Below are 27,771 nucleotides of genomic sequence, written 5' to 3'. Positions count from 1 at the left end.
TCACTGTTGAGTAATCCTGTTAGAGCACCAGTGTGTGTGTGTGTGTGTGTGTGTGTGTGTGTGTGTGTGTGTGTGTGTGTGTGTGTGTGTGTGTATACTTTGTTTACCAGAAGGATGAAGCTACATCAACCAATCATCAGGAAAGTTTATGTTCATCTTGTGCAGTATTTTACTTTTTATTATTATTAGTACTACTACTACTACTTTTTTCCAGGTTATAGCAATAGCTCCTCAAAATGTCTGCGAACGTCCCTGCTCAGTAGTTACCTCTGTTGTTGAGTTTTATTATAACGTGCTTTGGCTCCATGTATTATGAGGCAGTGTTAATATTAGGAATGTATTGACCAAGTTTTAGAATATTCAGAGCTTTTAAAGTACTGTAAAATATATGGCAGCTATTTTCTTACCCATCTTATAATTTTTATTGGTATTATAACACATTTCTAATGAACAGGTTTTTCTTCTGAAGGGTTTTAAAGACTTTAAAAGTAAAAAATTCAATCATCGGAATTTAATGCCTTAAACAATTCTTAAATATCCTAAAATAATACGTCCTAGGTCTTAATCCTTTTTTTTTTCTGTTGGCGGCATACAAAGTTTGTAATGTCTGTGTTGTAGTTCTTTCTCAACGATACAAATAATAAAACCTTTGACTTTTGTTTTGTCCTTTGACTTGTGTTGTCCTCTTCTTTAGTTTAGTCTAAGGTTTTGTTTTGTTGATTTGGGTTGTATATATTGAGATAAAAATAGTAACTGTGGGACTCCTTAATATCTGTTGTACTCCGATTCAATATGTTCTTAAAAGGTCTTAAATTTCAGAGCACAGCAGACAGAGAGAGAGAGAGAGAGAGAGAGAGAGAGAGAGAGAGAGAGAGAGAGAGAGAGAGAGAGAGAGAGACCCACAGCATGTCTTTTTTTATTAATTAATGTTTGACACTAATGATTTAATGGATGTGGAGCCACGCTGAAAGCTACTTGTCATGACATAATGGACGTGAATGTAAATAGTTTTACATTACAGACCCACAGAAAGACTCCCATTTGCACTGGGACGTCCTAACAATACTTGTTAATGCTGTACATTCTGTTACCAACTGGGAACATTTCAATGGAAGAAGTTTATGACCAAAATATGTATTAATTTTCCAAGTTACCTCCTGAAAACACAAAGATTCATTCAAGACTTTCTGTAGGGAACAGCCTATCTGAGCACCCTTGGGTCCATGTTGACCTTTTTGACCTCTGGCTCCATCCTAAACGCTTTGATTCTCTAACATGTCGGTGAGAAGCTCTTTCTCTGAGGTGCAGGAGCTTTAGTTTTCATCTGTAAACAGGACACAGACTTGTCAGAGCCACAGCAAATATGCAGCAAGTCAGTCACTTGACTGGTCATGTTTTGCAGAGGAGAAATTTAAATATGTCCTCCAGCAATAAAAGAGTCAGAGCTGCTCTCTTTTTTTCTTTTTCTTTTTTTAGAGGGACTACATGTAAGATTTTGCTGTTGCCATTCATCCACTGTTAGAATTAACAGATTTTTAATTATTTAATTACTACATGAGAGGGATCCCTTTTCCAGGACGGACACAAGTGTAGCAGAGCACATCAACAAAATTACAATATTTGCAACATTGATGAGAAAAGATAGTGTCTAACATAAATGGAGAGGTGTATCAATGTTTAAAGTATCTATACAAAAGAAAAAGTCTGACTGAGATGAAGGGAGCAGTGATGACAATTGTAATGACAGAGGAATTGCCAATAACGCTATGCAAGTAGGTAAATTGTATATCTAAGCAATCTAGTTGTACTAATAATCATCCACGATTGTCTGCCACCACGATTATCATTATCATATAATCACAATCCACCATCAAGATCCTCCACCATGCACGGTCACACACATGAGTTCAGTCAAGAGGTGTCCCCAGCAGCGGAGACCAACGCCATTGTTCACCCCGGTTTTTATTTCAATCACTTCTTTGATTCTACTAAAGTTTGCATGCTAGCCCCATCTCATCACTTTCCGCAGTCAGCAAGTTGCTGCTCAAGGGCCTATTGCATTTTATCTTGTTTTGTAAAAGCAACAATGACAGAGGCGGTCACCTGCCCCCTGGCCAGCCTCCACATTATAGCAGAGGAAACTTGGCATTAAAACGTGTGTCAAGGCAGAGTTTGGATCTCTAAGCATGTAGTATCACTATTGATGTGCAGCCCATTACTAACCTGTCAATCGAAAATGGTCTTCTAACATGTATAACGTGAGGGCGGTTACAACATTTCTGGCACGCTGCCTCATATCGTTGAACTGGAAAGGATCTAGACCTCCAGGTCACGTCAGATGGTTGAAAGATCTACCTTTGGACCACCCTGCAGGGAAGTCTTTGGTCGATTAGATAACAGTACATCCTCAGGTCAAGCTCTACGATGGTCCGATGGATAAAAGGATGTGTAGATATCTTTAAATGAGCAGTTTCTTATGTAGACTAGTGTTTATAAACTGCAATGGAATGGACTTTGAAGCAAATTAAAAAAGCACCGAGACTATGTTAAACTATAAAAGCTCGTCCAAAATAGCTTTTGTGTGAATGAGTTATACCTTAGATGACACTTTGACGATGTCTCTGCCTTATTGACTGTTTGTGCTGGTAGGGCTGTTTAGTTACAGGTGTGGGTTCCAGTCAGGTAGAGGGAATCTAGGGGAGTATAATGTATAATCAAACTGGAGTTAATGGCAGATTACAACAGCTGAACATTTGCTTGGACGTGAGGTGGAAAATGAAGACATTGAAATACCATGAAGGAAATTACAAAAAGAAAGCAGCACACATTATATTATAGTAGATATCAGTCAAAACTTCCCATAACTGAAGGAAACCCTGGACTGATAACAGCAGCACTGCAGGAACATGCAGCCAAGCCAGGACATGCCCGAGGTAACAGGAACCTTTCCAGCTGATGAGTCAGAGAGTTTATTTGATGGTGAGAAGATAAAATCACAAACAATACTAAATACCAGCAACTGAACCGGAGTAAGAAATATCTGGATACACTGAACCAGACGTTGCATGACTTGTGCTTCTACCGACAAACTGAATGACATCACACAATTTTTGAAGCCTTTTTTAAACTCTGCATCGGGGGAATCTGCTTTCATATCATTAAATGTTTCAGTCCTCACCGACTCTGAGATATACGTCAGCCCGCCTCCTGATTCAGTGGACTGAACAGATGGACGCTTCACATAAACACAGCAGATGTTTTACGTCTGGTCTGATCTCTCATTGCTCCCTTCCCAGGTCAACAGCAGAGTTAGCAGGAGGGAATTACATTTTGATGAGGTGGTCACAGTAGAGATTCCAGATGATTTGACCCCCTTGCTCTCAAAGTTTATTTTGCCACATACTGAACATATTACATAAAAGAAATGACTAATTGGTTGGTTTTGTTTCTTTATGAATTTGAATGAAACCAAGTCGACTATTGAATCCATATGTTTTATTAGCTAAGACAACAATGTTCACGTCCAAACCCTGCAGCTGTACCCAAGGGAACGTAGAAACCTCAGAGACAGCCACATGGTTTTTGGCAGTGGCAAAGACTTTGAGAGAGTTGGCTTGCTTCTCATACCTGGACACTGCACGTTTGATTGATTCTCCCTTGCCTGATCCTTGAAACTTCTTTCGTGCTTTCTCAAAGTGGCGCTTAACACTGGACAAAAACATAACATGCACACAGCACGGTCCTTACGAAAAACAAAGCCACAGTCTTCTGCCCATGATCGTTTTTTTAGCTAGCGGGCATGCCATCACCAATACACCTGAGCGGCTGCACTTCACGGAGATTCATGTGGGGAAATGCGAGCAGCGCCGGATGGGAGGCTTCTTCTTCTTATTTAATGGCGATTAGCATCCAGCCTGTGCCACATTACTGGCACCTAGTGGCTGGGAGGTGTTGAAATCAATCAAGCTAAATAATACAGGCTGCGTGACGACAAAACCTTTGAACATTTCTTTAATAAGAAATCGCCTGTGTGCCAATGATGGCACGCGTGCCTTAGGTTGCTGACCCCTGGTCTATGGTCAGCAGCCACCACGATCATGATCCACCATCACGATCAGATGCCACCATAGTCCACAATCATGATCCACTGCCGCCATCAGGATCCACCATCAGCTGCCACCTCGATCGTGGTCCACCACCACTATCAGATGCCAACACGATACAGGATCCACCATTATTATCACGATCAGCCAGCTAGATATAGGATGATATTCAAATATACTTGCCCCTGGACCTTAAAACAAAGAGTTAACTACAGCCCCTGTTTGACAGCCTGAATGACATCAAATCATGGATGAACCTAAACCTCCTCAAATTAATCGAAAATAGGTTGGAGGTTATTGTGTTTGGACATCCTGAACTGCTGGATGTGGGCACCATGGGCCCTCTAGCTCCTATATAATCAATATATAGGAGCTATATAATGAATATATCCATATTCACTCCTCTGTGAAGAGTCTTGGGTTCATTTTGAAAGGGTTTTTAAATTCGACAAGCAAATTTTCTTCCGTTGTTCGGTGTAGTTTCTTTCAGCTGAGACTTATAGCCAAGGTAAAAGCCTCTCTCCCACAAAAAGATGTAGAGAGGGTGATCCATGCCTTCATAACCTCTCGTCTTGACCACTGCAATTCACTGTATGTAGGCTTAGAGCAGTCGTCTATTAAATGCCTGCAACTCTTCCAGAATGCTGCTGCTCGCCTCCTGACTAGAAAGATGAAGAGAGACCATATTACACCTCCACTGGCTTCCTTGAATCTCTTAATGGACGGGCACCGCCTTATTTAGCTGAACTTCTCCATATTCACACTCCAGTCAGAGAGCTGAGATCAGCCACTCAGCTCCTCCTGGATGTGTCTAAAAGGAGGCTCATAACCAGAGGAGATTGTGCCTGGCAGTAGCCCCCCCCCCAAACAAGTGGAACAACTTCACACTCCACATTAGATCTGCCCCTCTCTAGCACACTTCAAATCATGACTAAAAACCCATCTGCTCTTCTTGACCTTCTCCTCGAGTTGAAAACATACTTATCCCAGCAGCTTTTATTGTATTTTATTATTGTATATCTTATATCTTATTTTATTGTATTTTAATGTAAATTATTCTACTTTCTATCTTATTTTATTTTAACTGTGTTACTGTCTTCTTGTTGTATCTTATACCAGTAAAGCACTTTGGTCAACTTAGTTGTTTTAAATGTGCTACATGAATAAAATTGACAAGATGTGAAAACCAAGGAGGAGCCCCTATTCCCTCATTATAGTAGCTGGGACAGAGATATCAGAAAGAAGCAACTACTGAGACCATGAATGTCAGGTATAGTGAAGACTAATATATGGGAATTTAACCATCAATCATATTGTTGCATCACACAATTCACCCAGTTCAGCTGCATGTTTCCTGAGGTAATGTCCTGTCAGTTGTCTAAATAAACTAATAACTTTATTTTTTCCAGGTTTTTTTGGAAGAACACAATTTGCTTGAACGAGAACAAAAATTCTAAATATATTTAATGGTGTGTGTTCAAAGCTATAGAGCTAAAGTAAGATTTAGGTGAAAGGATCTATTGGCAGAAATTGAATATGAAATAATCCTAGTGATGTTTTCACTACTGTTTGTCATCTAAAATTGTACAAATTGTGGTCTTTACCTTAGAATGAGCCCTTTATATTTAAATACTTTATATGTACATAGGAAGCAGGTCTGGAAGGAGAGAGATATGTGAGGGGTACTCAGCTGCAATATGCAACTTCACCACGAGATGTCCCCAAATTCTACAGACTGACTCTTTAAATGTGCATCTTACTGAATCAGGAATTGGACATGGATGTTTGATATATCATTGGCCCCTCTGTGTAAATTGTGGCCCCTGATTTATGAAAATACTACACCAGCCTCTGGAGAACAACCCCCAAGCTAGCTTGTCCTTAATATTTAACTCATCACTTTTCTCTTCTGGACAGTCTGACAGGTCTTGACCATGACCTGACAGACATATTCAGCCAGAAGTGACCACACTGAAAGACATGTTGGTCTAATGTTTAATGTGTATTTTTCCTTTGATGCAGAAAAACCTAGGTGGAGGTTTTCAGGTTGTTTGTCTGCCCCATTTTTATGAACACATGTCAAATTCTGTACGACGCTTCAGTTGGACTCAGAGATGAACTGAAACGATGTTGGTGATTGAAGGTAAAATGTCAAGGTCACGGTGACCTCATGTTCTTGTGAATGTGATATATCACAAACACCTTCAGGGAATTTTGTTACATCCACCACAAATATTCACTTCAAGGATGATTTGATTACCTGAGGTCCACCCTGAAACACATTCATAGACCCAGGACAGATATAATACATAGTTTGATGACATCAAATAACCCTGAGGGAGATGAGTGAATACACAGAACTCCTGCCAGAGAGGATTTACAATGCAAAGCAGCCAGACCAATGGAAACAAGAGTTATCATGTTGACTCATTTGAATTATTTTGTCACATTATATAATGTTATTATAATGTCACGTTTGTTGTATAACTGGACACAAATGCTGCCAAAGAAACAGAACAAAACAAGAAGTGCAGGGGAAAATACTTAATCAACATATTAAATTGCTCACACTCAGAAGGCTGGTTAGAGAACTCAGGTGATCCAAGAGCTGAAACTCAAAACAGAGACACAGGAGCTGGACTGAACAGAACCAAAGTGAAGAGACGACCTGACACAGACAGAATAACTGAACCCAGGTGAAACACATGAGGTCAGGTGCACACAATCACAAGATTGAAGTGACCAACAATGACACATGGGGGGAACAGGAAGTGAAGGTCACAATAAAACAGGAAATGGCACAACATGGACGTAACTAAACTGAGGCGAGGGACACACAAGGAAGGAGAAGATTAAAATACAAAGTACAAATCCAAAAACACAAATATACAAAAACAAAGTCCAAACAAAAGATCATAACTTAAATGAAAAGTCCAAAAAGTGACTTCTATATAGAGCACTATATAGTGAGCTCATCGGAAAGAACAAAAAAGCTTTCAGACACTAATCCGCACATTTTTTCTGCATCGAAAAATGACATCATTGCCACAGGAATAAAATGTACAACAACAACGTGGAAAATCCCAAAGTAAATTTTAAATGTTTATTTTGCAGCTTTATTGTAAAAAAAAAAAAAATGTTGGATGATCATCTTTAAATGTGGAAATAAACTTGTTTCCCACACTTTGTGCTGTGATGCACCGCTCTGCTTCTATTTACATTAGAACGACAGGTCGGGCTGTTCCTGCTGCCCTCGCTCCTCTCGTCTCTCCACCACGAGTGCAATGCATGATGGTATATATTGTTTGGTTAGTGACCATTGGTTGTACATTACTTGTCATGATGCATTGTGGGAAACAATGAGTCAATTACTTTGGGTATAAAAAAAAATCTGTAAACATTTGGACACCACTAAAAATTGGCGAACTCAGCATATAGTGCACTATACAGTGATTAGTGAGGGATTTGGAACACAGCCATAGACTCACAGATAAACTGATTAGATTTCAGTTGGTGGTGGTTAACTTATAAAACATGTTTTGGCCTCTTGAACATGATATTTCAAGTCTGTGGTTCGATCATTTCCTCACATTTTGAGCAGTTGTCACTTGAAGATGTTGAAGATGAACAGATTAGATTTCAGTGGTCAAAGGTCAGGGTGACCTCATATGAGTCCAGAAAAAAAAATGTATGCAGAAATAAACTGCACAGGTTGAAGGTGGCGAACAACCACAGGGTGAAAGTTTATTTCTGAGTTGCTTGTTCTTGTGAATTGTCTGACAGGCCTGATCAAACTGTCTTGTGGGCAACATGCAGCCTGGAGACCAGAGGTTCCTCACTGTGTTGTGAATAAAAGATCCAAGTACTTCTTCACAAAGCTAGTACCACTGTAAACTTGTGTTTTCTTTCTCTCCTCGTTCTTGAAGTGAAGCTGCAGGACTCCTCTGGACCTGAATGACCCTGCTGTGAAAGCAGACATTCTGAAATCAGCAAGTTTCCAAAATCCACCCTGAAACACATTCATAGACCCTGGACAGATATAATACAGAGTTTGATGACATCAAATAACCCTGAGGGAGATGAGTGAATACAAAGAACTCCTGCCAGAGAGGATTTACAATGCAAAGCAGCCAGAACACTGGAAAGAAGAGTTATCATGTTGACTCCCTTGAATTATTTTTAGGATGTCGAATAATTCTTCCAGGCATTGCTGCTGTAGAGCTGCTGTTTTTGGTTGAGATCAGGAAACACACAACATGCTGGGGCTGAGTTGGTGCTCAGGCCTAGAAGGACTGGATCTGAGACATGTGGTGCAAATTGTGTCTCCATGAACACATCCAGGTTGTAAAGATGAACACTGGATACCTGAAGGCAGGCTTCAATATCCAGTGGTGTTACATTGTCAGAATGGTTGTTATAATGAAAATAATGTATAGATAACAGCAGTATAATAATAATAATAATAATAATAATAATAATAATAATAATAATATTTTTAATAATACTCATCATCATCATTTATTGTTCTTCTCTTTTCATATGATCTACATATTGGATGGAATTAGATGTTGTTTGCATCTTTGCCTTTTTGCATAAAGAAACAGAACACTGAGTATTGTCAGTAGAAGAGGAGGAGCTGGTGTTTGCACGAGAACTGGTTCACAACTTGTGTGTGTGAGTATTTGTCTTCACAACTGATTCAGCTGCATGTTTCCTAATGTAATGATGCTGGGATTGATATAATCATAAATAATCTGGGATTTCAGTTCAAACCCAACGCAAAAAAAACTAAGAAAACATGGTATTTTCATTTTTTCAGTAGTAGACAGAGCAGAGAGTGGGCTGCACTTTACCTTTAATACTTTAAGAAGATTTACTTAGTTTTACTGAAGCCATAGTGCTTTTTCATTTTGGAAATTGTTGGGTTTCTCTGTTATGTTCAAGGTCTGGACCTAAATACGTAAAGTGCCTTGAGATAATGTATGTTGTGATTTGGCGCTATACAAATCAAATAGAATAGAATTGAATGAAGTACTGGACTGTATTAGACTGGAGAGATGTTTGTATTCTGCTCCCACATGTGTTGAAGAAACGATGAAACAGCTTCCAATAGTGTAGTGTGCTACAACACAGCAGCAGCCACAACAGCAGTAATGAAGTGGAATGAACTCAGCTCCAACAGTGTCAACACAAACTGAATTCATGAAAGAGCTTAAACACAAAAATAACATGTTCATTTTTACTGCTAGTGTGGTTGTTTTCATTACCATTAGCTGGCTCTGTAGACCAGATTATTACAATGGCTTGTGAATAATAATAATGAACTAGAACAATGCAAACTAAAGTGTGTTAAAATACAGAACTAGATAAAGGACTTAAGTGGAAATGGTTGGGTCAGTCCCCTTGGACCCTGGGGCCTCCACACCCCCCATATGGCTCATCTTTTTCCTTGTTTACTTTTTATGTTTTCATTTCCAACATTTAGAACTAAGGGCTGTCTCATAACCTTCAAACTGCCTGATTCTGGAGGTGAAATAATAAATCCTGTATTTACGTGAAGATTTTGGGGACTGAAGCCTTCTGGTTTTTGTTTCTAGTTTGACCAATCACATTTACTCCCGGCTTCGTATGTCGGAGGTCACTAAAGTTAATGTTGAGTCAGTCTGTGCTTTTGCAAAACCGATGTCGGACACTGTAGTTTTCTCTGGATCTCTTCCTAACACGACAGGTGATGACATGTTTAACTGCATGTTGTCTTTTAACCGCTGGCTGTTGAGGTGGTGTCCTGTAAATGGTGTGGGCTTTGTAGACAGTTGGCAAACTTTTTGGAGGAAACCTGGTCTTGTTAGGAGAGACGGCGTTCATCCCACTTGGGATGGAGCAGCTCTCTTATCTAGGAATATTACTCAGTTTATAAACCCCAAATGACAACCCAGAGTTGGGACCAGGACGCAGAGCTGCAGTAATACACACTTCTCTGCGCTCCCTCTGGATCAGTCACACAACCACAACCCCATAGAGACTGTGTCTGTCCCCCGTGCCATTAAATTATATTAATCAAACATTAACAGAAGGAGAATTCTCCACAAAAAACTAATACAAATTATTACAACCTCTGCAACAACTCAACCAACAAGACTATTAAATGTGGACTTTTAAACATAAGATCACTATCAGCGAAGGTTATTTTAGAAAATGAACTAGTCTCAGATCAAAAAGTTGATTTATTGTCCCTCACTGAGACCTGGCTGCATCCCCATGAATTTTTCCGCCTAAATAAATCATGTAAATACACCGGTTCCCCGAGACTTTGGCCGAGGAGGTGGAGTTGCTGCTATTTTTGACTCCAGTCTATCAATTCATCGTAACCACACACTTGACCTTGTACTATCATACGCTGTCAAAATTCAACATCTAATAGTACTTCCACATAATCCGATTCTATCAGACCATAATTTAGTAACCTTCGATCTCTCATTATCAGAATACATGCCACTAATAAAAGACTCCTTTTCTAGATGTCTACCTCTGTAAAGTCATTACGATTAACATTAGACTCAATAGCGCCTCTAAAAAAGAAACATGTAAAACATAGTAAATTAGCTCCCTGGTGTAATTTCCAACACACATGAATTAAAACAAGCGTCAAGAAAACTAGAAAGGAAGTGGCGCTCCAACAACCGTGTTGAAAATCACATAGCCTGGAAAGATAGTGTTAAAGTTTATAAGAAGGCCCTCCACAAAGCAAGAGCTGTCTACTACTCCACACTAATAGAAGAAAAATAAAAACAACCGCAGGTTTCTCCTCAGCACTGTAGCCAGGCTGACAGAGAGTCACACCTCCACCGAACCCAGTATTCCTCAATCCCTGAATAGCAACATCTTTATGACCTTCTTTAACGATAAAATTCTAACTATTAGAAATAAAATCAACCATCTCCTGCCCTCAGTTGGCACTAATACCCTATCAAGAACAGAAATCTCAGAAACAGCTGAGAATCTTACCAATTATTTAGACAGCTTCTCTCTGATCACTCTTGATCAGCTGAGCAAACATAATCTCATCTTCTAAACCCACAACTTGTATCTTAGATCCCATTTCCACTAAATTACTTAAAGAAATCCTGTCCCGACAGTTCCGGCTGTTCCTGCTGATTAACAGTGGCACTTGTATGTTGACATGTCCATAATTCTCACTACAGACCTGAAGTTCAACATCTACCCAGCCATCAAGAGGAAAGTCTGTGCCATTAGCTGCAGAGATCTCCAAAGGCTGCTCGGAAAGGAGGGATTCGAGTGGCTGGATTCAGACATTGGAGAGTGCTTTGTCTATCCATGCTCTCTCTACCATAGTCACTTGGGCCCCTGAGTCGAGCAGCATTTCAAGAGGGACTCCATTGATAGCACATGAGACCATACATCGCTTTCCTATGAGATGTGCTAGACGCTTTCTTGGTGGTGGTTGGGACGGTGTTGGCACTCCCCCACGGCCGGCTGTTTTAGAGTGGCTGGCTTGTGCTGGTGGATCCTCAGCTGTCACGGTCACTCGCTGCCCCTCTTCAGTGACCTCACCCCGTTTCCCGATATCTTTCTCTGCAGACAGCCGATGGCTCGATGTCCAGCTTGGCCACAAAAAAACAGTGAGGGCAGCTCACCTTGCTCTGCTGTATACATTTGCTGCACCTGCCCCTGGTCTCAGATGATGGGAGGTGAGGACGGGTTGCAGGTGGGCAGGGGTCCGCAGGTGCCACACTGTTAGAAGGTTTTGCCATCTGGGTGAGATGTTTGGTCAGTGAGGACACTTGTGCAGTCAGTTCTCTAATAGCAGCACGGTTAGCCTGTAACTTAGTGTCAACGTTAGCTTGCTTAAGTCACTACTGTCAAGCTGAGCTGTACTTACAGTCACTGATCGAGGTTTTGCTACCATGCCCAGGTGTTTTAGTCTTTCTGCCTCCTCTCTAGTGATTGGCTGTTTTACTCATTTAACCCTTGGTATAGTGTGTGCAGAAAGGTACCCTGAAGCAGGTTTTTGTCATAGCTTAACTCTGCACCAGGCTGTTGTGACTAAAAAAGAACACCTTGCTTCAAACCCATCATTTTGTACAAAAATTGGTGTGGGCTCTCTTTGTCTTGCTGCTAAGCATTACTTAACTCTTGGAAAAGCTCAGTACTGTTTTTGTCCCTGATGTGGGCGCGGAGAAACCGCTTTAACTCAACAGTTAAACCCCTTTTGTTAGTTAACATGTCTCTAAATGTTCCAGGTTTTATGATCTTGTGTGAGAATTACCTCAGACTCTGTAAAACCTTCTTCAATCAATCATATTTATGTATAGCCCATATTCACAAATCACAATTTTTCTCATAGGGCTTTAACCAGGTGGGACATCCTCTGCCCTTAACCCTCAACAACAGTAAGGGAAAAAAAGAAAAAAAAAACTTTTAACAGGGTAAAAAGAAAGTAGAAACCTCAGATAGAGCCACATGTGACGGATCCCTCTCCCAGGACCGACAGAAGTGCAATAGATGCCACTTGTAACGGAGAACATCAGAAAGATAAGGGTGTTTGCAGCATTGATTAGAATAAACACTTGCATAATGGAAGGTAAATTAATTGATGGATTATTGTCAGTAATGGTAAAGTATCTGAGTAGAAATATTGTATATCAAGCAGTCTTGTTGTAATCATAGTCCATGGTCAGCAGCCACAGGAGAGGAGCTGGATAGATGAAAGCTCTGGCTCCTATGGTACTATCAGCTCTTTAAGGTATAATGGTGCCATATTATTAAGGGCCTTGAAGGTGAGGAGGAGAATTTTAAATTCTATTCTAGATTTAACCTAAATATTCTGCATAAGACATCAGCTGCTGCCTGAGTTCTCCTTTCACCAGCTTCCAGAAAACTTCCAGAACAACTATATATAATCAGCTATACATTGAAGTATCAATCGCTGCGGTTCAACTTTCACACCCCTTTTCCTCACAAGCTACTTGCTCCAAACATAACAGATGTTGATGGACACATGTAACACACAGATATGAGCAGGGCCTTAGATGAGAGCTGAAACATCTTCCAATTGTGACTCCTGTTTAGTCTTAAATGTCAGTACAGGTGAACTTCAATGATAAAGCCAACAGTCGGTGTGGCTCAAAGTGCCATAACAGGCTAGTTTATTCAAAAGTTAATTAAAAGTTGCTACAGTGGTGTGGCCCACCAGTCAGCAGGCTAGTGCACTGGAAGTATGCTATCATGAGTAACACAAACTATACACACATTAAACCCTTTTTCCCAACAGAAAACACACCAAACTACTACCAGTGCCACAGCAAACCACAAATCAACAAGTGAATTTCCACTGCACCAGCCACTGCTGTGAATGGGGGCCAACAACAGCTTCATCACTAACAGAGACAAAAAAGGAAGATTAACACAATGCTTAAAGGACAGGAAATATAAAATAAATATAAAATAAACGGCAACCAGCACTTTGCCTGTAAAATAAACACAGCACATTGCATTTTCAGTTTAATCGCCTAACACAGTTTAAAAGTAAAATGCAGTTTCATACCTGCACTGCAACTAATTCTGGACCGTTATAACCCTTTACAAAAGAAACAATAATAAAAATAGTAAAACCTCAACACATTCAATATTTACATTAAAATTCCAATACCTCAGGGTGCATTTGCACCCCTACATTACCCCAACAATCACACTTTTCTGATTAAAACAAAAGTTTGTTTGGCTTACCAAGGACATGTGCACAGGCATGATCACAAGAGCAGGAATGAATGCTGACACACACCAGTGCTCAATCGGCCTTTTAACTGCTGAGATGCTCTCCCTTGATTTGCCAAATTGTGCCTGGGTCCTAGTGTTCCCCCGCTACACAAGTATCTGCATCCAAGTCCAGTTGCCATCGAACCAAGTTTTCTTGGACAACCATGACCTGGATGACTTAGAATCTTCACAGACAAAATGACTATATTTTGTGGCAATAGCTTCCTGTTTTCTGCATATTTCCAAGACATTAAAAGTGGTATCAAGCTAATATATAAACTTCATTGGGGCAGCTTGCTGGCTCCTCCGTTAATGTGCGTTGGGCAGGCGAAGGGCTTTATCGTTGGTGGGGAAACAGTGCCCCCTGTGGGCTTGTTCATCACCTTGCGTCTCAGCTCACTGATCTCAGAAGAAGGCTGGAGCCCTCTGACACTGTTATGGAGACAGAGGAGGTGGCAGGCATCCAGTCAGTTAGAGCAATGCATGTTCTGATCATGTCCATAGTTGTCAAGCGAGATAGTCATCCTTCTAATTTAGTGTTAGCTTATTTAAAGCTGAAAGTCACCACAAATATACTAATGCAGATAAAATAACTGTGGTTAGTGATTCTCAAACTTTTTCTGTCATGCCCCACTTTGGAGCTAAAATATTTTTCATGCCCCACCCGCTCCCCTGCCGCAACAAAATGATGACAAAATGGGCCAAGTTTAACATGTGTATTTACATAACATACACATGAACATTAAATTCACATTACTTTCAGGAATTTCTGATGTGCAAATAAAAAAACTTTTTTAAACAACTTTTTGTGACATTTGCCACTTTTTCAAAGAATAGTGCAATAACTTTGCTTAAATTCAACTTAATTGAAGTACTTTTGGTGACATTTATCACTACATTCCTCCATCAGTCTGTACTTTTTCAAAAATAGAGAAAAAATAAATTAAATTATAATCACTTTGTTACAACGATGATAAAGATCAACCAAAAAGAACACATGCATGTGACTGGGGTGTAATGTTTCTAAGTGTCTTCTTAATTTGTTGGGTCTCATTCTGTCAGCTGCCAGAGTTTTCAGACCTAAAATACACACTGGTCTCTCCTCATGTCCTCCTTCATTCACTGTGAACCCAAGAGCAAGATCGGCTTCATCGTACTTTCTTCTCAACTTGGTTTTTGAACACTGTGTCTTGTTTGTCACTGACCGGCTGCTTCACGTGAACGAGCTCTGATCTCACTGTGTCTGTCTCTGAGCGAATGAGGGGGGGCAGAGCCCCTGGGGCCTGTGTGTATGTGTGCGCTGTCTGGGGGCACACACAAACACACACATTCGCCCGCTCCTGGTATTTCATGCGCGACATGCACAACACTGTACAGGGAGCCGCTGCAGAGCCGCGGGTTGCGACCCCTGGCTACGGCGAAAGAACGATTTGTTTACTGTTCCAGCGTTAAAGAGATGCGGACATCAAAACATTAGTTCCGCCTCACATTTCCCCCTCCCGGTCACGCGCCCCACACAGTTTGAGAATCACTGGGTTAGACCAAAGATTCTGAGACCTTTAGAGGAATACTTCTCTTTCCAAGAATGAGTTGAATAGATTGATGAGGTGGCAGAATAAGAAAGAAAAGACATATGTAGCGCCCCTTTAAGTCCGTGAGCATTTGCCTTATAATAACTCAAGAGAGGAGTTTAACTGTGTTGAACAGATGACCAATTTATTGCCTCACAACAATCAACATACATTCACAGTTCTGGATTTGTTGTATGAACACGATGAAAAATGCAAAAATAGAGCTCTGTTAAAGTACCAAATAAAAGAGAAAAATAAAGAATAAATGTCCTTTAAATGTTTGTGACCCCAAAAGTGCAGTATTTGCGTCCTTGTGTGTGTGATCAATATTAAGTTCCCTGCTACCCGTGTAGGCTTTGTGTGTGTATCTGCTTATCTGTCATCAACTGACATCGAGCAAGTCAGTCGTCTCCTATGGACAAGTCCACGGCTGGTCACATCGTATCCAAAGGCTCATGGGACTGTTAAGTTCTCTGGTAAAATTAAACTAAATCACTGGTTTTGCCAGACCTAATGTCAATAACAGTCAATTGATATGGAAACAGAGTGAAGAAGGAGATACTTAAAGACCAAAGCTTGTGGTAAGACGCTATCATGTGTCAGCAGGTGTGACACAATGCATGGAAATAACATTACACATCAAAGTCAGACCGTGGTCTGTTTTACCCAACTGCTGCATGTAGTTCCCCAAAGTGAAACAGTTTATTTTTCTGAAACTACTGACACTTTAAATCAATCTGTTATCGCTTATATACACCAAGTCAAAAACACAGATCCTCTTCTCTACAAAGTAAACGCTTATTAGCATCACGTCAACTACTGAAATATGAAGTTTAACTTGACACAGAAAGTTAAAGGTCCAAACTACAGATTCAAATTCAGACCCCAATAAATGAGCTTTTGCTGGTTTTTGGGTCGAACAACAAAGACATGCTTTAGCTGGCATCAGAAATGCAGCCAGTTAACTTGCTCTTTCATTGGGCCCACTGAAGAACCAGGTCGCCAAGTGGCACATGAATTCTATTTATCTACTCCACAGCAAAGAAACCAGTTTAGCAGCAGTGACAGCTGACAACAGGATGGACCTGGAAGAGGTTGAAGAAATTTCCTGTACCACAGAAAACAGTGTTGGACAGGCTGACAGTGCACATGCAGCAAAGTCACATTGGAATAGATCTATAATTTGTGGCTGAAAGCTTAAAGCAAGCATTGCAATTCTTTTATTTTAACAAAATGTAAAATTTTTAATTTTAAAAGGGACATTCCAACATTTTATATAGTTAGTGTTAGTTTACACAGTTTACCCACCATGACCAGCTTTACTCAGTCTGTATAAATCCATGAACTGTATATAAACATGGACGACGCATCTCCACTTCAAGTTTCTTTATGTCAATCAATTAATTTTAGCTTCTTCCATGTAATTCCACTAACATTGAGGGGGCAGTGTGTACGGCCTGTACTTCAGTCAGCCACCAGGGGGAAGTCAAGACTCTTGTCTTCACCGTTAACACTCATATAAAGTCATCAGTGAAAACAGTTTTCATTGTGTGGGTGTGAGAAGATCTGTAAACCGGTTACTTTGGCTTGAGTTTGAAAACCACACATTTATAACTGAAACCCTGAATTATAAACTGAGGGAGTAGAGTTTAAAAGGAGGTGGAAATTATCAGGTGCAACGAAAAATGCTTTAAAGTTGCATTATGGGAAATGTAGGTCACAGACAGTCCTCCCTTGGCCTCTGCTTCCATGTTCATTTTTTATATAATTGTCTCTGACATCAACAGTCAAACCCATGAAACTACAACTTTATAATGAAACGGAAGTTAAACAACTTCACACACATAATCTGTTTATAGAGATTAGGAAACACAGAGCTCTCACACAGAGCTCTAAACTGAATGGAAGTACAACACTAAGTTGCTAGAATATCCGTGGGATAGTTTTACTGATTATCACTAACACGTAGAATCTTGTTTTTATATGCAGCATATCAACAGAAAGACTTTCTTCATGTTTTTGGGAGTATTAGTGTGTACTCATGATCTAGATATGTTGGTTGCTTCTTCCACACGTCTTTATGAATGTACTCTCCTAAAAGCACAGTTTATATGTAGAACAGTTAACCCCTCCCTCTCTTACCTTCCCTGAAGCCTCGTGGGGAAGGAGCGTCTCTTACAGATGTTACAGTAGCACGTTGGAGGCCCAGCAGGCTGCAGGCTCGAGCCCTTTCTCCATCCGAGAGCTTCCATGCCCTGATGACCAGGGTTTTTACACACAAGCTTTTGTTTGAGTGTTTGAGTATGAACTGCAAATACACAAGGAGACAATCTGTCAGAAGGGTTGTGTTTGTATTATATGATGTTTGTTCCTCTAATATATTGTTATTTATTTATTGAATTTTATTTCTATACACTCCAAAAAATGATTCAAGCCCTTCTTAGAGGTGACACATTTAAATATCGTTTGCTTTATTAATATATATCCATTTAAATAGTGTACATAAATATTTTACAGATGTAACACAAAATATTTGTTTGACTCATCACATTCATGAACGCAAAATAAATGAGAGAGAGAGAGAGAGAGAGAGAGAGAGAGCTGCCCATCACGTGGAGTTCTAGGTAACTCTAAGATGACTGTCGAGTAGAGGAAAGGCCCGGATCTAGACTGCTCAGATTTGTCCGTAATTAGAAATTTGGGGTGGGCACCTTTTCACACAGTGACTTTGGCTTGGTTAGTGTGTTGGTTTTACTGACAGCACCTGAAGGCAGCACCAAAAAAAACGAAAACTTATTTACCCCTGGGGACTCATGTGAGTGTGTGTGTGTATGTATGTGTATGTGAGTGTGCACTCCGCCTCGCTCCAGGAGGAGATGAGAGAGGAGATGGGACACAACTTGCTAAAATGTTGATGCTCTTCTTATGTAAACAATAGGGTACATATTAGGTACGATACTAAGTGATAATGATGAGATACAGGATTTTTATTTTCTTCATCACGTTGAAATGGGCTTCCATAGATTTTGACCCGACAACTGATGAACTTCCTTCTATGAAACTGCAGTTCATGTAAGAATTCTACTTTATATTTTTGATTGTAATTTTCGATTGTGTTGTTCAGCATTGTACTTAAAAAGTGTTTTGTATTTGGGTTGTTTAGGCCTCCGCCACTGAGGGTGCAGAGAGGGACATTGCACTCGCAATCATGGGGATATCCACTATCTGAAGAGATGGAGATGTGGAGCCAGAGGACGTGGGAATCGTGATTGAAGGCATCAAAGTCATGGACAACTTAGGAAGGGTGATAATGGGGTTCATCATGCTGTTTGGGCTCATTAATGCCCTTGATCTGAGCTTTCCAGACAACCTCAAGTACACTTTCCAGTTTATTCAGAAATGAATTTGAATTGGCACAAGCTCAATGCAAAGATACAGCAGCTGAAAATAAAGTTGTTTGCATGAGCGGGAAACACAGCCGACAAAGTTCTGCGACCTCAGTGATGTTTTTCCTGGGTATGATATTTTAATGACTGGATTTCCATGAGCTGGGAGAAGTATGTTCACATATGGAAATTCTGTCCACATAACTTCCCCTTTCCATCTATGTGACTTTGTCTCTGCTCTACACCACTTTTGTACTGCTGCCTTGTCACCTTCATGACTCTCAACTCAGGCCAAATGGACATAAACACGATTTTACTGTAGTTTTCATTGGTTGTGAATGACCTCTTAATGCTGCCAGTCACTCTGTTACAGATTAGAAGCTACATTTAAATTACTGCTTTAATGAGTTATAATGAGTTAAAACCGGAAACAAGTTTATTGCCTTGTTGTTTTGGGGACTGGGGGATTGCTAGGCATTTATTTTTCACCAGCTACAGAGCTGGGCATGAGAGTCAAACTGGTGAATGGCTATTTCTGAACAATTGTGATCAATATTGCTAGATGCATGGACCCAAGGGGAGACATTACTCTGTAAATTGGCTTCTTTATGGCTGTATGGATGTCATGTTAAATATTAGGAGAACACTGTAGATTTCTTTCCAGTGCACTTCAAAAGGTTTAGCATAAAAAAAAGTGTATTCAAGTAAAAGTTAATATATTATAAGTATAAAAATATATGTATTTGTATTGATGTTGAATTCAGGATTACTGTCAGGATTGTGTTGCTTTTATTTCCTGATCAGTTTGTTTCTTGATATTTGTTGTATGTAAAACAAACAACCTACATTTCCCATAATGCAACTTTTGTTGGTTGGTTTTTACTATTCCAGTTTCTGAGCATTTTAAAATAAAAAAAAACTCAAACGAGGTTTGTCTCATGCATCTAAACGGGGATCAGATGAAAAGCAATATTACCTTATTAATTTCCAATTATATAATTTTGTGTTGGACTAACTAAAATCTATTTAACATCATCTATGTCGACATTTTACTTTAGCTGCCTTTAAAAAAGATAAGTTGGTGTTATGTAAATCAACCTAACTAATCAACTAATGTAAAAATGTTATTTTAGCTTTATGTGAGAGAAATTAGTTGGACCATTGAGAAGAAATTATATTGCAGGGATTTTATTCAATTGAGTTGGAGATACAATTGAATTGAGTTCACCCAATGAGTTATTTTTTTGAGTGTAGCCACTTACAGGAAGTATCTTTTACGCTTAAAAATAATTTCATTGATTTCAGGGTATTTAATGAATTTTACTTTCACTTTTTCAGAAAGTGTAACTGACCAGTGGATTGGCTGGTGTACTGCAGGAGTCTGTCTCAGTCTCAGGATGGTTGGGGTCAGGGGGTAGTTCAGAGGAACATGTTGTTCTCCTCCATCCCGGTTCAGCACAGCTCTAACACAGCCTCAGAGTTTGAGACAAAAGAAGGTCTAAAAAGGCCAAACAGAGATACAGACAAAGGGAGTAAACAGTCCTGCAGATGCACTCGCGGATTTTACCACCAACAAATCTCCGATTCGCTTCTTGCTCACTGTGGATGTCTTGCAAACATAACACAGCTTTAAAACATAAGCTTGGTGGGAATTTTAGGCCCTATAATCAAACTACAGTGCCACTGAGTAAAGTGCATAACTCCACCAAGGCCCAACACTCCCCTTAAATTCAACCAAGTTGCACCAATCATGCTTGATTTCTTTTTCAGTCAAGATACATGAATTATTTCCTGAGAAATCATCAAAAATGTTATCAAACACTCTCATCTCGCAATCTTAAAGAAAGTGAACAAATTCCTGGACCAACAACAACATTTTATGAATTCTTTCTATGGTCCATGATGTGAAAACCAAGGAGGAGCCCTGATTCCTCTGTGAGCATCAGGAACCTTCCCCCATTATAGTAGCTGGGACAGAGATATCAGAAAGAAGCAGCTATTGAGACCATGAATGTCAGGTATAGTGAAGACTAATATATGGGTATTTAAATATCGATCATATTGTTGCATCACACAACTCACCCAGTTCAGCTGCATGTTTCCTGAGGTAATGTCCTGTCAGTTGTCTAAATAAACTAATAACTTTTTATTTTCCAGGTTTTTTGGAAGAACACAATGTGCTTGAACGAGAACAAAATTTCAAAATATATTTAATGGGTTGTGTTCAAAGCTATAGAGCTAAAAGTAAACATGGAATGAATTATAGGTTCAGTGTGTAAGATTTTGGTGAAAGGGATCGATTGACAGAAAATTAATATGAAATAATCCTACTGATGTTTTAACTAGTGTGTTTCATCTGAATTCTAAAAATTGTGGACTTCTTTCCCCCTTAAATGAGCCCCTTATATTTAAATACTTTATATTTACATCAGGAGCGGGTCTGGAAGGGGAGCGAGCTGTGAGGGGAACTCAGCTGCAATATGCAACTGCACCACCACATCTCACCAAATTCTACACACTGAATCTTTAAATGTGCATCTTACTGAATCAGGAATTGGACATGGATGTTTGATATATCATTGGCCCCTCTGTGTAAATTGTGGCCCCTGATTTATGAAAATACTTCACCAGCCTCTGGAGAACAACCCCCCAAGCTAGCTTGTCCTTAATATTGAACTCATTACTTTTCTCTTCTGGACAGTCTGACAGGTCTTGACCATGACCTGACAGACATATTCAGCCAGAAGTGACCACACTGAAAGACATGTTGGTCTAATGTTTAATGTGTATTTTTCCTTTGATGCAGAAAAACCTAGGTGGAGGTTTTCAGGTTGTTTGTCTGCCCCATTTTTATGAACACATGTCAAATTCTGTACGAAGCTTCATTTGGACTCAGAGATGAACTGAAACGATGTTGGTGATTGAAGGTAAAATGTCAAGGTCACGGTGACCTCATGTTCTTGTGAATGTGATATATCACAAACACCTTCAAGGAATTTTGTTACATCCAACACAAATATTCACTTCAAGGATGATTTGATTACAACTGAAAGTAGTTCAAGGTCATCGACTTCACAAAAAGCCTTTTTTGCCTCGTTAATGTCACGTTTGTTGTATAACTGGACACAAATGCTGCCAAAGAAACAGAACAAAAGAAAAAGTGCAGGGAAAAATACTTAATCAACAAATTAAATTGCTCACACTCAGAAGGCTGGTTAGAGAACTCAGGTGATCCAAAAGCTGAAACTCAAAACAGAGACACAGGAGCTGGACTGAACAGAACCAAAGTGAAGAGACGACCTGACACAGACAGAATAACTGAACCCAGGTGAAACACATGAGGTCAGGTGCACACAATCACAAGATTGAAGTGACCAACAATGACACATGGGGGGAACAGGAAGTGAAGGTCACAATAAAACAGGAAATGGCACAACATGGACGCAACTAAACTGAGGCGAGGGACAAACAAGGAAGGGGAAGATTAAAATACAGAGTACAAATCCAAAAACACAAATATACAAAAACAAAAAGTGACTGCTATATAGAGCACTATATAGTGAGCTCATCGAAAAAGAACAAAAAAGCTTTCACACACTATTCAGCGCATTTTGTCTGCATCAAAAAAATGACATCATTGCCACAGGAATTAAATGTACAACAGCAACGTGGAAAATCCCAAAGTAAATTTTAAATGTTTATTTTGCAGCATTAATGTAAAAACACATGTTGGATGATCATCTTTAAATGTGGAAATAAACTTGTTTCCCACACTTTGTGCTGTGATGCACCGCTCTGCTTCTATTTACATTAGAACGACAGGTCGGGCTGTTCCTGCTGCCCTCGCTCCTCCCGTCTCTTCACCACGAGTGCAATGCATGATGGTATATGTTGTTTGGTTAGTGACCATTGGTTGTACATTACTTTTCATGATGCATTGTGGGAAACAATGAATCAATTACATAGGGTATAAAACAAACCTGTAAACATTTGGACACCACTAAAAAATGGTGAACTCAGCATATAGTGCACTATACAGTGATTAGTGAGGGATTTGGAACACAGCCATAGACTCACAGATGAACAGATTAGATTTCAGTGGTCAAAGGTCAGGGTGACCTCATATGAGTCCAGATGAAAAATGTATGCAGAAATAAACTGCACAGGTTGAAGGTGGCAAACAACCACAGGGTGAAAGTTTATTTCTGAGTTTCTGTTTTTGTGAATTGTCTGACAGGCCTGATCAAAGTGTCTTGTGGGCAACATGCAGCCTGGAGACCAGAGGTTCCTCACTGTGTTGTGAATAAAAGATCCAAGTACTTCTTCACAAAGCTAGTACCACTGTAAACTTGTGTTTTCTTTCTCTCCTCGTTCTTGAAGTGAAGCTGCAGGACTCCTCTGGACCTGAATGACCCTGCTGTGAAAGCAGACATTCTGAAATCAGCAAGTTTCCAAAATCCACCCTGAAACACATTCATAGACCCAGGACAGATATAATACAGAGTTTGATGACATCAAATAACCCTGAGGGAGATGAGTGAATACAAAGAACTCCTGCCAGAGAGGATTTACAATGCAAAGCAGCCAGAACACTGGAAAGAAGAGTTATCATGTTGGTTGAGATCAGGAAACACACAACATGCTGGGGCTGAGTTGGTGCTCGGGCCTAGAAGGACTGGATCTGAGACATGTGGTGCAAATTGTGTCTCCATGAACACATCCATGTTGTAAAGATGAACACTGGATACCTGAAGGCAGGCTTCAATATCCAGTGGGGTTACATTGTCAGACTGGTTGTTATAATGGAAATAATTTATAGATAATAGCAGTATAATAATAATAATACAATTATTATTAATAATCATCATAATCATTTATTTTTCTTCTCTTTCATCCTTGTTTTCATCTGATCTACATATTGGATGGAATTAGAGGTGATCACAACATTAATAGATACACATTTCAAACTTCCCTGTCACAGAGGTATCATTGGATCCACGGTGTGAGCAAGACAAACAGACATTCATTCACTCACCACCTGCACAGGGGTGGAGGCAGAGACCAGTCTTGTTCAGATACGATCAGAACTATCTGCATAGTGAGATGCCTCCAGAGATAAATGAGAAAAAAATTGTTGTTTGCATCTTTGCCTGTTTGCATAAAGAGTTCAACAGAACACTGACAGTTTCAGTAGAAGAGGAGGAGCTGGTGTTACATTTCCCTAAAGCTGCACTAGAACTAGTTAAGTTTGGTGTTAGTGGTGAACACTGGCACAGACAGTCCACAGAGCAGCATCAGGATGGAAGGGATCTTCATTGGTGTCTTGTGTCTCTCAGGTCAGTGAATTTCTCTGTTTGTATGATGTCTAACAGGAAATCTGAATATAGAGATTAATTTGAGTCCTCATACATAACAACAATAACTGGTTTCATCCTCAGGGTGCCTCACCTTCTCCACATGCCTCCTCCATCAGTACCACTTTGTGTCTGATGCAATGAATTGGACTGAAGCTCAGAGCTACTGCAGAGAGACGTACACAGACCTGGCCACTATTGAAAACACTGAAGAAATGAAGAAACTTAAAGACACAGTTTCTGCTGCTGGTCACAACTCTGAGGTTTGGATTGGCCTGTACAGTCATATTGACTGGAAGTGGTCAGATGGGTTCAACCAGAGTGGAGCTGAATATAGGAACTGGGTTTCTAATGAACCAAACTATTTAGCAGCCAATCAGTTCTGTGTGAACATGAATTACGGTGGATCATGGTTTGATTATAACTGCCATGAACCGCGTCCATTTGTCTGCTACAATGGTAATGATGTGCTTTATATTGATCTTTACTATACAACATAATGTATAAGATATGATTTTGAAAACCATTGTGTGATCTCAACAATCCCTCTTTTGTTCTCAAACTTAACTGCAGGAACATTAGAGGATTCTGACTTTGTGCCAGTGAATACAGCAAAGAATTGGTCTGAGGCTCAGAGGCACTGCAGAGAACACTTCACAGATCTGGTCACTGTGAGGAACGACGCTGACAGAGACAAGATACACAAGTTGATAAAACCTCTCGGATGGGCATGGATCGGTTTGTACAGAGATCCTCAGATTTACTGGTCCAACGGGAGTAACTACTCATTCAGCTCCTGGTATCAGGGTTACAACCCACTTGGCTCGATGAAAGTCGTATGTGGTGTTGCAGATTTGGAGAAGGGAGGAAAATGGAGGTTATTTCCATGTGAAGAAAGAAAACCATTTGTCTGCTACAGCGTCCCAAGTGAGAATCTTTTTTGTATTTCTGAGTTGCTTATTATTTATTTGTGACTTTTCTGACAGGCCTGATCAAACTGTCTTGTAGGCAACATGCAGCCCAGAGACCAGAGGCTCCTGACTCTGTGTTTTAAACCAAAGATCTGAGTAGTTCTATCTCCACAGGAACAACTGTAGGTTTCACTAAACTATACAACACATTAAACGTGTGTTTTGTTTCTCTCCTTGTTCTTTGTCTAAGCAGCAGTTAAGACGTTGGTGAAGGTGAGGGTGGAGCTACAGGACTCCTCTGTGGACCTGAATGACCCTGCTGTGAAAGAACAGATTCTGAAAGAGGCAAGTCTCCAAAATCCACCCTGAAACATGAACTCATTCATAGACCCTGGACAGATGTATTACAGAGTTTGACATCATCAAATAACCATGAAGGAGACGAGTGAATGTAAAAAAACTGCAGTCACAGATGTTCTACAATGCAAAGCAGCCACACCAATGGAAAGAAGAGTTATAATCATGTTGACTCCTTTAATTATTTTTGACAGATTATTCTTCCAGGTATTTCTAATGTAGATCTGCAGTTTTTTATTTGAGACCACGAAACATAAATCCTGATTTTGGCATGATTGCTATGTGACGATCACAAATTTATGTGTCCAGAGCTGCAGGATTCAGACAAACAACAATTATAATTCTTAATCTTCTCCTTTTAATTATTATTATTATTATTATTATTATTATTATTATTATTATTATTATTATTATTATTATTATTATTATTATTGCTGTCACTAATAACATATTTCCATTAATAATCATCACTCTTGTTTGTCTCTCTCTATTCTCTCTCCCCTCTCCTCCTATCTCTCTCTTCATCCCCTCTTTTCCACCCTACTCTCCTCCCCATATCTCTCTCTCTTCTCTTCCCTCTTTTACACCCCCCTCTCCTTCTTGCCCACATTGAGTCTGGTTCTAGACGTTTCTTCCAGTTGATGAGGGAGTTTTTTTCTCCACAGTCTCCAAAGTGCTGCTCATTGTGGGAACTGTTGGGTTTCTCTATACATTTTAAAGTCTTGACTTTCTATGTAAAGTTCCTTGAGATGATGTATATTATGATATATATGCAATATAAATGGAATTGAATTGACTAAAACCACAGAACTCTTTGTCTTAGAGAGCAAAGGAATCTGTTAAAAGTATTTCAAATAGCTGCCATTTCTGTTTTTCAGCTCCAGGAAAGATTGAAGGAGAAAGGACAGAGTGGCGTCACCTTGAAGTGGAGAGAAAAGGCTGATGGGAAAGTTTTCCACAAGGAGGAAAAAGGTTCCGACAAGAAAAAAAAGTCTGATCTTTAATATTTGAATTCAACTTTTATTGCATGTGCTAATGTTTCATGTCTGCACGTATACACACCTCTATCACTGTACGCAGTTAAACCATACCAATGAATGCTGTTGTAGAAAAACTAGCCTTTGTGCTTATATGCTTAAACTGTGCGTCCGTGTTTAAAGAGCATCAGGAACTTTATGCAGCCCGGGAAGAATGTCTAATTAACAACAGACACAGGGAGAGTCTCCATCGGAAGGAAAATGTAATTAGTTGCTAGGCAGGTTAATAATGTTACAGTTGATTACGTCTTATACTAACGGAATGACAAAGACCCACAGCACAGGTCAAGCCCATGTAAAACAGATTACTGTTTGCAACTGTACGCTTTCCCCAGACAGCACCATATATCCAGCATAAAGAAATGTAATAATGTATGCGCCCTTACTGGAATGATTGTTTTTTTAACCTATATTAAGTGTGTGGAAATGTAATAATTAAAAAAAAATGCAGATAGACATCGCCCGAATCTAATGGAGTCTGGAGACAGGACCTTCTAAATCGAGTAAGGCCTGAAACAGAGGCCTCCAAAACTCCAAGATTTATAATGGTGTCAAAGTTAGACCAACAACCACAACTTTAATACACCATTAGAATCGACCCCTGACGTAACTGTAGGGGGAGACAAAGTCAACTTGGGAAAGTATGACACCATTCGGTTCGGGACGAATCAGGAGTTTTGAACCAATCAGGAGGTGGAGAGATTCACCTCCTGATTGGTTGAACGGGCAACAGCAGAGACGAGGATGAGCATATAAGCAGAGGGTTTGAAGCTCAGTCTTCAGTTGGGTTCCGGAGTCAGCTCGGGTTTACAACTTATAAAAAAATAAACTCTACTGCATTGAACTCTGACCATCTCCAGTGAATTATTTTGACCAACTATTGAGACTCCAGTAATAGCAAAGTATAAGTGTTGGAAAAGAAGTCAGGACTTAGCATCTGGTCCAGTATTAGAAACGTCTGACCCTCATCATTAAAACTGTTATTTACACTTTATAAACAAATCCTTTGTTTTCTTACTCACAGGTTTGCAAAGGGGCAACAAATAACGACAGGTTTTAAATGATTTCGGAATAATGTCTCAAGAATTAGACTCACATTTAAAACCAGACATCGAAACAGGCTGGTAAGATTAGACCACGCCTCCTGCAGCAGTAGCACTTGTGGGGGAAGACGCATGTTAAATGGATTTGGAAGAGGCCACCACCAAGACTCGGTTGTGAAATAAACCCCGTCCATGACTGCATTTAAAAGAGATATATGACAGTGTGGACTAG

The 27,771-nt window shown here is 39.8% G+C and overlaps 1 protein-coding gene and 2 long non-coding RNA genes across 5 annotated transcripts in view; 2 read left to right on the top strand and 1 right to left on the bottom strand.

Annotated features, from left to right (window-relative positions):
* Positions 1-1,035: 1,035 nt before the first annotated feature.
* LOC117779218 lies at positions 1,036-23,963 on the bottom strand. Its single transcript, XR_004616960.1, has 3 exons — positions 23,873-23,963; positions 17,594-17,759; positions 1,036-1,046 (listed from the first exon to the last, which is right to left on the bottom strand). It is a non-coding gene; the product is annotated as an uncharacterized LOC117779218 (long non-coding RNA).
* Positions 8,641-23,914, top strand: LOC117779217. The gene is made up of 3 exons (XR_004616959.1): positions 8,641-8,670; positions 12,111-12,114; positions 23,791-23,914. It is a non-coding gene; the product is annotated as an uncharacterized LOC117779217 (long non-coding RNA).
* A 72-nt stretch (positions 23,964-24,035) lies between the features above and the next one.
* The window catches only part of LOC117779186 (macrophage mannose receptor 1-like), a 63,698-nt gene continuing 59,962 nt past the window's right edge, over positions 24,036-27,771 (top strand). For 2 of the 3 annotated variants that reach the window (XR_004616944.1, XM_034615179.1), the window contains exons 1-4: positions 24,036-24,173; positions 24,276-24,650; positions 24,765-25,118; positions 25,356-25,447. Coding sequence is in view for 2 of the 3 variants with exons in the window: in XM_034615179.1 (XP_034471070.1) it covers positions 24,137-24,173; positions 24,276-24,650; positions 24,765-25,118; positions 25,356-25,447 (858 nt within the window). In the remaining variant the exon portion in view is untranslated. The remainder of the gene's footprint in view (positions 24,174-24,275; positions 24,651-24,764; positions 25,119-25,355; positions 25,448-27,771) is intronic. The other variant, XM_034615180.1, reaches the window with a different exon arrangement.

The sequence above is a fragment of the Hippoglossus hippoglossus genome, chromosome 18, assembly GCF_009819705.1.
Source record: "Hippoglossus hippoglossus isolate fHipHip1 chromosome 18, fHipHip1.pri, whole genome shotgun sequence".
In the NCBI taxonomy this organism is placed as follows: Eukaryota; Metazoa; Chordata; class Actinopteri; order Pleuronectiformes; family Pleuronectidae; genus Hippoglossus; species Hippoglossus hippoglossus.
The sequence above is the reverse complement of the archived record's forward strand: the minus strand, read 5'-3'. Positions and strand labels throughout refer to the sequence as shown.